The sequence below is a fragment of the Bufo gargarizans genome, chromosome 8, assembly GCF_014858855.1.
Source record: "Bufo gargarizans isolate SCDJY-AF-19 chromosome 8, ASM1485885v1, whole genome shotgun sequence".
Classification (NCBI taxonomy): domain Eukaryota; kingdom Metazoa; phylum Chordata; class Amphibia; order Anura; family Bufonidae; genus Bufo; species Bufo gargarizans.
Window position 1 is genome coordinate 111,045,178 of NC_058087.1, and position 12,882 is coordinate 111,058,059.

General features: G+C 40.7%; 1 protein-coding gene across 2 annotated transcripts in view; it reads right to left on the reverse strand.

Moving 5' to 3' along the window:
* Nucleotides 1-12,882, reverse strand: part of STAT1 (signal transducer and activator of transcription 1) — a 1,065,817-nt gene that overhangs the window by 856,423 nt on the left and 196,512 nt on the right. For both annotated transcript variants that reach the window (XM_044304320.1, XM_044304319.1), the window contains exon 6: nucleotides 7,097-7,175. In XM_044304320.1, the coding sequence (XP_044160255.1) occupies nucleotides 7,097-7,175 (79 nt within the window). The remainder of the gene's footprint in view (nucleotides 1-7,096; nucleotides 7,176-12,882) is intronic.

The window sequence follows — 12,882 nt, forward strand, 5'->3', positions numbered from 1 at the left end:
TTCTCCTCTGCCTTTCGCTTTCCCCTTCCCCCTTCCCCCCGGGGTTCTCCAACTATACACAGGGGTTTCAGTAGGGGCATAAAGAGAGTCACGGTTTTTGATGCAATACATAGGTCCCTCCCTGCTATAATTTGTTTACAAGAAACACATTTGACAGGTGAAACGACAAATAGGATGTCTAGATCGTGGATACAGCACTCCTTTCACTCAGTTTATTCATCATACGCCAGAGGCGTGAGTATATTAATACATCGTGATATAGATATTAAAATAGTGAAAACGGCTATAGATAGGGAGGGTTGCTTTGTCTTGATTGATTGCTTATTGGAAGGAAGACCATGGATAATAGCAAATGTCTATATACTGCCACCTTTTAAAACAGATGTCCTATTAAATATTCACGATTTTGTGCTCAAGGTACGGGATAAACCTCTTTTAGTCATGGGGGATTTTAATAATGTATTGGACGGTAAAATAGATAGATGTAGATTAGGTAATACTTTAATCGTTTTTTACACGGGATCAAAACTAAAAAGCATCACAGAGGAAATGGGTTGGATTGACATTTGGCGGGTAATGCACCCTTGTGGCGAAACAAACCTCGCCACTGGGTTTTGGAGAGGCCTGTTTAAAAGCCTCTTGCCTCGGGATTATGGCCCTGTGGCAAACCCAGCCACTAAATACGGTAATTCCTGTACATATGATGTTAGGGCATATGGGTATACCACTTTAAAGAACCAAGCGTATATATGTTTGTGTAACTTGTCAGCTTGGGAGACAGTTGGGTGGATAGACAGAGGGGAGGAAAATGCTGGGTGTGTTCCATTGTCCCATTGCGTGTTTAAATGGTGATGGCCATCCTGTTGTCTGCACATGTGTATTGGGATTTCCCTTTGTCCTGAGAGATATTTGGATTGCTCTTCGGTTGTCTCCAGGACAGAGAGGAGGAAACCATGATGCATTGTGGGGATGTGTTGTATCTGTTCTGTGTCGCAGTCTCCCTTCTGGTCCTCTAGGGGGCGTGAACGATTGGTTGCTGTACTTGCATTCTGTGTGTTGTAAGATATTGATTGGTTGGATTTCAAAACCCTGTGGGCAGTACTATGTTTGTTTTTTATGAATAAAAGAGGCTGTACTTGAAGTACAGTCAGACCACTGCTTGACCCTCAACACGGAGCCTTGTCTCATTAGGGGGATTCCCTGTATGCTGTTAGAGACTGATTGCCAGGAGTGTAAGCTGATTGTATGCTTTTCCTGTTCGTCTGCTAGCAGCTATTCGTGAGGTTCCAGTTTGGAGTGCTAATTTGTATCCAGTTCGGGAGTTTGGTGTTCTGCAGTAGCTGTGCCTGTCTCTCGGAAAGGGGCATATCGCCTAAACAAATTTTAACCCCTTGTCTGCTGAAACGGTCCGTTACAACCCTAAATAAAAAAAATAAAAAATAAATCATGTTTTTCAAAGACCCATAGGAGTCTATCACGGATTGATTTAGTTTTCACAAATAATAAAGGTTTGTTTGATATTGAACAGGTTAAATATGGACAACGTGGGATTTCGGACCATAATCCAATTATTATAACTATAAAAACAATAAAAAAAATTAAAATAAAAAAGGGGGATGCACATAAATATAGGATGAATAAACATAATGGGTATACACAATAGGATTTTGAAAGAGATAAAAAACTAAGTTATTTGAATGAAGGTTCAGCAGCAATTAATATGGTATGGGAGGCCGCAAATCCTTTTATTAGAGGGATTGTCATAAAATACACAGCAATATATAAGAAAGGGACAACGGCCTTGGTAGCGGTCTAGATAAAAAATAATAACTATATTCAGGATATAATACTACTGATAAGCGGCTAAAATAGAACCCCTCAAGGCTTCCTGTACAAAATCAGGCCGGTCATCGATCACTTTGGGGCCCAATTTTTGGAAGCCTATGTACCTGGAAGGGAGGTCGCGGTTGATGAGTCTCTCATTGTTTTCAAGGAGAGACTCATTTTCCGCCAGTATGTTTCGTCTAAGTGGGCGAGGTATGGCGGGAAGCTGTACAAATTTTGTGACCGTACCTCAGGGTACGGGCGAGATTACCGTATTCAACCCCCCCCAGAATGTCCCCCCCCACTCTGGGTGTTAGCGAGAAACTTGTGTGGGACTTAATGCCCCCATTGCTAGATAAGGGTTACCACCTGTACGTTGATAACTTTTATACTAGAATCCCCTAGTTCCAGTCCCTCGCTGCCAGATCCACGTCCAGCCTCCCTACCCACCCTCTCCAGGTATCTATCCCCAGGGGTGAGACCCGTGCTCATACCATAGAAACATAGAATGTGTCGGCAGATAAGAACCATTTGGCCCATCTAGTCTGCCCAATATATCTGAATCCTATGAATAGTCCCTGGCCCTATCTTATATGAAGGATAGCCTTATGCCTATCCCATGCATGCTTAAACTCCTTCACTGTATTTGCCGCTACCACTTCTGCAGGAAGGCTATTCCATGCATCCACTACTCTCTCAGTAAAGTAATACTTCCTTATATTACTTTTAAACCTTTGCCCCTCTAATTTAAAACTGTGTCCTCTTGTGGTAGTTTTTCTTCTTTTAAATATGCTCTCCTCCTTTACCGAGTTGATTCCCTTTATGTATTTAAAAGTTTCTATCATATCCCCTCGGTCTCTTCTTTCTTCCAAGCTATACATATTAAGGTCTTTTAACCTTTCCTGGTAAGTTTTATCCTGCAATCCATGGACCAGTTTAGTAGCTCTTCTCTGTGGAAACCTGTTGCTGGTCAGATATAAGGACAAGAGGGATGTCCTTGTACTGTCCACAATTCACGGTAACTGCATCACCCCTGTCCTTACGCGAGGTACCGCGGCAACGGTCCTCAAGCCCTATTGTATCGTCGACTACAATCGGTATATGGGAGGAGTTGATCTCTCTGATCAAGTCCTCCAGCCATATAACGCCATGCGCAAAACCCAGGCATGGTACAAAAAAGTAGCGGTCTACTTAGTACAGGTTGCCTTGCACAACTCTTTTGTGCTGTCCCACAGCGCTGGCAACACAGGGAAATTCCTCCAGTTCTATGAGGCAGTCCTCAAGGCCCTGATCTTTTCTGACCGAGAAAGAGCAGATGGGAGTACCTCGGGAACAGGAGGCACCCCGATCATCCCTCGCTTACACTTTCCAGGTGTGGTCCCCCATACTGAAAAGAAGGGATGGTCCCAAAAAAGTGCAGAGTTAGTCACAGAAGGGGGATATGGAAGGACACCACCACTCAATGTGACACGTGCCCCGATCATCCGGGCCTCTGCATTGATGGTTGCTTCAGGATGTACCACACTTCCATGGAGTACTAAATTTATAATCCCCTTTCCCAATTTTCATTACATTTAGCTGCTTACCATAAAAAATAAAATAAATAAATATGGTTCTCAGACTGGAGACAGACTGGTTTCACCCCCCCCAAAAAAAAAAAAAAAAAAAAAAAAAAAAAAAGTAGACATATTATGTTTCGGCACATGCGGAAGAATCTGCTATATACAAATACCCCATGACCTAACCCCTCAGATGAACACATAAAAAAAAAATAAAAAAAAAATAAAATAAAATAAAAACAATGCAAAAAAATATATAAAAATTACAAAAAGTGTAATAGCAAGCGATTAAAAATCCATATGCCCCTCAAAATAGTGCCAAAAAATATACTTTCATCCCACAAAGAATGAGGCCCTACATAAGACAATAGGCAAAAAAAGAAAAAAGAAGAAGAAAAAAAGAAAAAAGAAAATATGACTCAGACTATGGAGATACTAAAATGTTTTTAAAAATATGTTTTTGAAAAATTTAAAAAGCAGTAGACCTATTAGGTATCACCGTGTCCGTAAGAATCTGCTCTATAAAATTACCCCATGACCTAACCCCCTTAGATGAACACTGTAAAAAAAAATAAAAAAAAAAAAAAACTGTGCCAAAACAGCTATTTTTGGGCATAATTTCCATTTTAATCCATTTTTTCCAGTAACAAAGCAAGGGTTAACAGCCAAACAAAACCTAATATTTAGTACCCTGATTCTGCAGTTTACAGAAATACCCCATATGTGGTTGTAAACTGCTGTATGACAAAACGTCAGGGCGCAGAAGGAAAGGAACTCCATATGGTTGTTTTTTTTTTTGCATCATGTCCCATTTGAAGAACCCCTGATGCACCCCTAGAGTAGAAACTCCATATAAGTGACCCCATATAAGAAACTACACCCCTCAAGGTATGCAAAACTGATTTTACAAACTTTATTAACCCTTTAGGTGTTCTATTTTTGGTAACCTTGCCTCACAAAAATTTAATATAGAGCAACCAAAAATCACATGTACCCTAAAAATAGTCCCAACAAAACTGCCACCTCATCCTGTAGTTTCCAAAAGGGGGTCACTTTTATTGAGTTTTTACTCTAGGGGTGCATCAGGGGGCTTCAAATGGGACATGGTGTAAATAAACAAGTGCAGCAAAATCTGCCTTCCAAAAACCACATGGCTTTCCTTTCACTCTACACCCTGCCGTGTGCCCGTACAGTAGTTTACAACCACATATGGGGTGTTTCTGCAAACTACAAAATCAGGGAAATAAATATTGAGTTTTGTTTGGCTGTTAACCCTTGCTTTGTTACTGTAAAAAATTGATTAAAATGGAAAATTTGCCTAAAAATTGAAATTCTTAAATTTCATCTCCATTTGCCAATAACTCTTGTGGAACACCTAAATGGCTAACAAAGTTTGTAAAAATCAGTTTTGAATACCTTGAGGGATGTCGTTTCTTAGATGGGGTCACTTTTATGGAGTTTCTACTCTAGGGGTGCATCAGGGGGGGGCTTCAAATGGGACATGGTGTAAATAAACCAGTGCAGCAAAATCTGCCTTCCAAAAATCACATGGAGCTCCTTTCACTCTACTCCCTGCCGTGTGCCCGTACAGTAGTTTACGACCACATATGGGGTGTTTCTAAAAACTACAGAGTCAGGGCAATTAATATTGCATTTTGTTTGGTTGTTAACCCTTGCTTTGTTACTGGAAAAAATAGATTCAAATGGAAAATTTGCCCCAAAGAAAAACAAATCGAAATTCTGAAATTTTATCTCCATTTGCCAATAACTCTTGTGGCACACCTAAAAGGTTAACGACGTTTGTAAAATCAGTTTTGAATACCTTGAGGGGTGTAGTTTCTAGAATGGGGGCATTTTTGGGTGGTTTCTATTATGTAAGCCTCACAAAGTGACTTCAGACCTGAACTGGTCCTTAAAAAGTGGGTTTAGGAAAATTTCAGAAACAATTCAATATTTGCTTCTAAACTTCTAAGCCTTGTAACATCCCCAAAAAATAAAATTGCATTCCCAAAATGATCCAAACATGAAGTAGACACATGGGGAATGTAAAGTAATAACTATTTTTGGAGTTATTACTATGTATTATAAAAGTAGAGAAATTGAAACTTGGAAATTTGCTAATTTTTTTACAACTTTTGGGTAAATTTGGTATTTTTTAATAAATAAAAAAAAAATTTTTACTCCAATTTACCAGTGTCATGAAGTACAATATGTGACGAAAAAACTCTCAGAATGGCCTGGATAAGTAAAAGCGTTTTAAAGTTATTCACACAAAGTGACACTGGTGAGATTTGCAAAAAATGGCCTGGTCCTTAAGGTGAAATATGGCCGTGTCCTTAAGGGGTTAAAGGCTATGTACACCTTTGGGGGTATTTTTTTTATTATTATTGCGTTGTACTCATTTTGAGCTTTAAAAAAAATTGATTCGTCTTTAGTAAAAATATGGCTTCCTTTTTTTCTGTACAGAGCTAACATGCTGTATAAGCACCATTTCTGTCTTTTCCGTCAGACCAGGAGCAGACGGACTCCTTTTCTCTGCTCTATATCCTCCTAAACACTCATTATAGCTCAGTTCTTATCCTACTGATAAGAACGTGGCTTAAATAATTGTTTATGACCTTTTCGTAGTTAAGAGATAATGTTTTTTAGATGACAAGCACACAGCGAAAGTACCAGTCACACAGAGAAATGTTAACCCTTTTTGACAGAACAGCTCAATATTTTTAATAAAGGCCAATTGAAAAAATGATTTTTAGCCAAAAATGAGTAACATACAATCATAAAACAATTGCCTCTGAAGGTGTATATAGCCTTTAACACTGAAAAATGTAAGCTTATGCACATGGGAAGGGAAACCACAAGTCACCAGTACATACTAAATGATAACTGGGTAATACTGACATGGACAAAGACTTAGGAATTTTAGTTCACAGTAAACTTAACTGTAGCAACCAGAGTCAGGCAGCTGTTGTCAAAGTCAATAAGATTATGAGGGGCATCAAAAGAGGCATAGATAATGCACATGATGCAAACATAGTTCTGCCACTTTAGAAATCATTAGCCAGACAGCACAAGGAGTATTGTGTACAGTTCTGGGCTCCTGTGAACAAGAAAGAAGGGGTTAATCCACCAGCATTGGAATTTTAAGCAATGCCAGCGGTTACAGCCAGACCTCTGATGCTGATAGGGAAAGTACAGCTGCTGTTCCCCCCCTCCCAATAAGTACACTGTAAATGTACAGCAAATGTCAGGAACATGCTTTATGCCGAGTTGTACGTGTATGGGGAAGGGGTTTAAGACTTCTCCAAACAAAGGAGTATTAATTAATGAACATTTATAACTAGAATAATGTTCTGAAAGTGCTTCCTTAACAAAGAAAATAAATAATTACCATTTCAAAAATACACTATTTTCATTTTGGTTTGTCTGATTATTCATCCTCAAAACTTTAAATAATTTTTGCAAAATGGGTAAAGCAACACAAAGTTTCAATTGCCACCTGTAATAAATTGGTACATTGGTAAGGCAGTGAATAGGATTTTATTAAATTCCTCTCATAGTGTATTGAAATTATGACCAGAATGCATAGTTACATAAACCAGATAAAACAGATTACAGAAATAGAAGAAAAGTTGTATTAGTGCATAAAACTTTTTTTTATAAAACGAGTAGACTTTTATATATGTTATACATAATGTTTTCTAAATTCTTACCTCTACTGTGTACAGTTTTACATTTAAAATCATATTCATCTTGCAAGTCTTCTAAGTTCTTCACATCCTGTTCTACCTCCTATTAAAAAAAATACATTTTTACAAAGGAACATTTAATTCCAGGGCACAATACAGATAAAAAAAGGGATATACAAACATAATCTAATTTCAAAAACAAGTACAGTAATAATAAACTAACTTAGTGACAGACTGGAACAGAGGAAGAGGACCCTGATTAAGAGGGCTTACTTGGAAGATGAAAAGGAGACAGTAGGTGAGGTTAGAAGCTGTTCATAAAGTAACATACTGGTAGCCCGGTTACTATAGGCTTTCCTGAATTAGTGCGTTCTCAGGTAGCTTTAGAGCAGGGGTGCACAACCTGCGGCCCCCAGAGCCAAGGTTTGTGGCCCCTGTCCTGCAGAGCAGAAACACAGCTGATCATTCTGCCCAGAGTGCCGCATAGCGATGGATTGAAGTTTCTGCTGCTGCATTTTAGAAGAAGCAGGGGAGCCGAGGAGAAGGCAAAAGCAGTTTATCAGCTCTTCTGCGTTCTCCCTCAAATAGGTACATAACGCTCAATGAGAGGTATGCAGTTTTGATCCGGCGATCACATGATCACCAGGCATCTTGGGGAAGAGGAGCACAGAGCTGCAGGGTCAGTAGACCGTGATCAGCTCTGCCTTGTACAAAGCCCTCACAGCAACCTGGTTTCTCCACAACTGGGGCTCCTTTGGAGTGACCTCTTGGGGACAAATTCTGTGGGGAAAAAAAAAAAAAAAATATATATATATATATATATATATATATATATATATATATATATATATATATATAAAATAAAATTTGAAAACAATAAAAAGAAAACATAATAAAAAAGAAATAAATAAAAATAAATAAAAAATAAAGTCCTTTTGGGGAACATATTATATGGCAAAAACATAAAAAAATAGAAAATTATAAAAAATAATAAAATACAAATAAAAGAAAAAAAAAAGTGTGTTCACTGTCCCCAATTGTTATGACCTCTTTTGGGAAATATGTGGCAAAAATATATGTAAAAAAATAAATAATAAACCAATTATAAAGGTCTTTTTAAGGGTTTAAAGGGATTTCCCAGTACAAATTTTTTTTTTTTTTTAACAAGGTCCCGCAGCATAGCCCCTGTAATAGAAGATTTATACTTACCTGGTCATTTCCTTTGCGCTGCTCCACACTGCCTCCATCTTCCAGTCCCTGCACTGTTTACACCTGGCAGTGCATGGGTATAGTCATACACCCCTCCAGTCAATGATTGGCTTCAGAGTTGACAGACTGCTTGTGGCTACATCACTGCTGAAGCCAGTTATTGGCCGGAGAGGTGCATTTGACTATGTCCATGCACTGTCAGGAGTAAACAGTGCGGGGACCAGAAGATGAAGGCAGCATGGTCAGTGCAGAGGACCAGAGCTGCGAGGAGCAGGTAAGTCTGGGAACAAGTGTTCATAGGAATGCTCATTCCTGATATCTGGCCTGTATAATTGTGCGGCTGATTAGCCGATAAATGAGCAATCACTCGTTGGTCAGCTGATTAGCATATTTTATCAGGATAAAAGATGTATAATTATTGTCAGCACATCTCCCTGTGTAAACAGGGATAAGCTACCAGTGAATGAGAGAGGAACGACTGTGGTAACGATCATTCCTCCCCATTTATTTTGCACCAGCTTGTCTAAAAGGCTGATGAAAACGAGCACTGATCATTTTTATATATTTTGTTTGCAGCCCCTTGTAATAGAGTGATGCGACAATGCGGCCCTCAGACCAAAAAAGGTTGTGCACCCCTGCTTTAGAGAGTCTAATATGCTGGGATAGTGAGTAGAGATTAGCAAATTTTAGAAAGATTTCATTCGGCAGCTTCACCAAAGTCCGATAAGAAATTTAATTTGTTACAAATTAATTTGTCACGAATCGCTATAAAATCAGGCTATACCCAGGCCAATCTGCATAAAATCATTTTCAAATCCGGCATAAAAACAGATTTAAGATGGAATTGGAGCAAATGTCAATACAATGACATCCAACTTCCACTGAAGTGTAGGTTAAATAAAATGAGAACCGTTCATTTCCGTTTTAAAGAACATACAGGCAGGACAGAAGGCTGAACGTTGGACAGAAGGCTGAAAACCAGCAAAACACTGGTGTGAACCCACCCTAATATTCTTCCCACTTGGTGGACCAATCTCAGTGTGAAGGCTTGGAAGTTACAGCTGTATAACAGTATTTTGAACCAACTTGGGGGCCCAATACCAGTGTGTCAGCCAAGTGGGTGGCAGCAGTGGCATTAACAGAGACAATTGTACCCCCATGAAAGAGTAGGAATGCTGCAGCAGCAGCAGTGACATTGACAGTTACAAGCTGTGGCAGTAACTATGACAACAGTGGACCAATGAAACAGTGGGGAAGGTGGCAACAGTAGCAGTGCTAGTAGTGGCCCCATGGTAGTGTGGGGAGGGTGGCAGCAGCAGCAGTGGCAATAGTAACCCCATGCAGTGGTCCAGATGGCGAACAAAATTATCGCCAATGCGACCAGGAATTTGCAAATGGCGATTAGACTTTTCCCAACGCCGCACTGCAGCTTCAGGCCAGCGGCGCCCTGAATGGTGAAGGAGGAAGACTTCTCCCTGCTCCATCATTCAGCCTGCAGACACAGATCTCGCTGCCAGCACCTGTAGCCCGGAAATCTGCATAAGCTCCTCCCATACAGTGCTGCAGAGCGATCTGTGCCTGCAGAAAAGAGAGGTATGTGAGCTTCAGGAACGGGACAAGGTAAGTAGTTACTGTTTTTTCTTTTTCCTTTGTTTTTTTTTATATACAGAGGAGGTAAAGAGGGCTTAATTACTGTGGAGGGGGCACACAGGACTTTATTACTATGGAGGGGGCACAGAGACCATTAGTAATGGTGAAGGGGCCACAATGGGCATTTCTACTATAGAGGGGGCACAGAGCCAGAGGGCATTATTACAAAGAAGAGAGCACAGGAGGCATTACTACTGTGAAGGGGGCATAGTGGGCATTATTCATGTGAAGGGGGCACATGAATGCATTATTACTGTGAAGTGGCACAATGGGCATTATTACAGTGAAGTGGCACAAAGGGCATTATTACAGTGAAGGGGGACAATGGGGATTTCTTTAATGGAGGGGTCACAGAGGGTATTACTAGCACAGTGTGCATTACTATTATTAAAGGGGCACAATGGGCATTATTGCTGTGAAAGGGGAAAAAATGGGCATTATTACAATAAAGGGGGCACAATGGGGATTATTACTGTGAAGGAGGTACAAAGAGGGCATCATAACTGTGAAAGGGGCACAGAGAGGGCATAATTACTGTGAGAGGGCACAATGTGGGCATAACTACTGTGAGGGGGAAACATCTGTATAAAACTACTGTGAAGGTTGTACAATGAGGGCACAATTTTTTTAAAGTATTGGGGAGAGGGGGTGCCAGAGAAAGGACCGACCCCAGGTGCCAAACACGCTAGGCATGCCACTGGAAAAGGACGGCAAGCTTGTGAGTACACAAGTACAATACGCCTTCCTAAACACTTCGGCATCCACATAGAAAATTGGGTAGTCTAATTGAAACCTTAAACAATGGGTGACCTTCCCTTCATTATATATTCCCTTTTATGTCCCTTTCACACAAGCGAGTCCCATGCATTGAACTCGCAGAGCATGTAAAGGAGAACCACCGGCCTGACCTCAAAGCACTGCCGGAGACGCATAGAATTATACCGATTTATGATTCTATGTAAAGAAACAAGGGGGGGGGGGGGGGACTAGCTCTCCTTAGGGAGAGATCACCTTAAGCAGTGTGAGGAGACTATACTCCCCTCCCAGAATGCTCCTCTGGAATTCTGGGAGGGGAGAAATGCAAATGAGCTCTTAACAAGCCTTGCCTCTAATGCCACCAGATGTAAGGCAGCTATCCTATATGTCAATATTCAGCTCTAAAAATAAGCCTTGAGACATGACTTGGATATTAAATAAGTCAGCACCTCATCTGCAGACAGCTGTTTCGGGGTGATTGCCCCTCATCAGTGCAGAGCAGAGAGTACTGGCTTAACTGGGTAGGAGGCCTGTGTCCGAGCAAGGGGGGGGAATTAAATCTCCTTAGGGAGAGAGCACCTTAAGTGTGAGGAGACTTATAGGCCATACATGCTCCTCCGGTATTTGGAACGCAAATTTGGAACGCATATCACATCCGGCTGGAGTGCTCAATTTCCGAGCCGTAGAACGCAAATTTTGAAAAATCGACTTCTGGCCGGCGTGTATTCAGGACCAGCATAATGTAAGGAGTGATCCACCTATAGAGGGATGACAGTACCAACACAGCATCAGAACAGAATACCCTTCAGACCCAATAAGTCACATAACATGACTGTGATATAAGCACTAGGTAAACCTATATGATGCAGAAGAGTTAATATTAAAATTGCACTAGGAAAAGATGTAGATCCTACAGTGTCACTATATTAAATACAGCTTGAACGCTTCATAGTTCAGACTAAACGTTAATCTATCACTTAGGCTGGCTAGATAATGGGAAAAAGCTTAAGAGAGACACCTGTCGCCTCCACCTAGGTCAGATAAAGCATTCAAATGTGAGTCTTTCATTTAGGCCAGCGGGGGGACTGGGACCGAAATCTGAAAATCTACTCAGTCTCCTTTTGTAGGATTTTCTTGTCCCAGTCAACTCCTCTCGGTGACGGAGGAACCACCTCTAACACTGAGAATTTCAAAACCCTTGGGTCTCCTGAATGGACATCGAGGACATGGTTAGCCACGGGTGTTGCATTCCTTTTGTGGACATTGTTTATATGTTCACAAATTCTCCTCCTAACCTCTCTGATAATTTTTCCAATATAGTCCTTAGGACACAGACACTGGCAAATATAAATTGCGCATTTGGTCTTGCAATTAGCAAAATCTCTAATTGCAAAGACCCGATTCGCCAGAGAGCAGGTGACCGTTTTGGTGGTTGAAACAAAATCACAGGCTTTGCAGGTTCCACAACGGAATATTCCCATAAGACAGCGTTCAAGCCAAGTACCAGGGCTTGACGGGGGGATATAATGACTATGAACCAGGCATTCCCTTAAACTACTGCCCCTACAATTTGTGACACTGGGGGCAGGAGGGACCACACTCGACAGTTGTCTCTCTTTCCTTTTTCCCCATTTCCGAGCCTGATAGATTAATGTTTAGTCTGAACTGTGACGCGTGAAGTGTCCAAACTGTAATATAGTGACACTGTAGGATCTACATCTTTTCCCAGTGCAATTTAATATTAACCATTCTGCATCATATAGGTTTACCTAGTGCTTATATCCCAGTCATGTTATGTGACCTATTGGGTCTGAAGGGTATTATGATAAAGCTCAAGACACTTGACGCCATAAACCCCCTTTGCCGAGATCGCCTGTAGAATGTTAGGTATCCTTCAGATAGATGAGCCGGTGGACTCCAATAATTAAGCAAGGTTCCTTTAATAGATGATACAGCTCAACGCGTTTCGGGGTTATTGCACACCCCTTCCTCAGGAGCAATACAATATACAATACACAGGGGTTTATATACACCTATACATCAAAATAGGTTTGGGCATCGAAAAAGGCACCAAAGGGTGCACACATTCATTTTCCTCCTTTGGCCTCAATTAGAGTTTGGAATACAGGCACTATTAAAATTAATTGACTTACTGGATATATTGTGTCAATAGTATGTGTCCTTAAAGTTCTAAC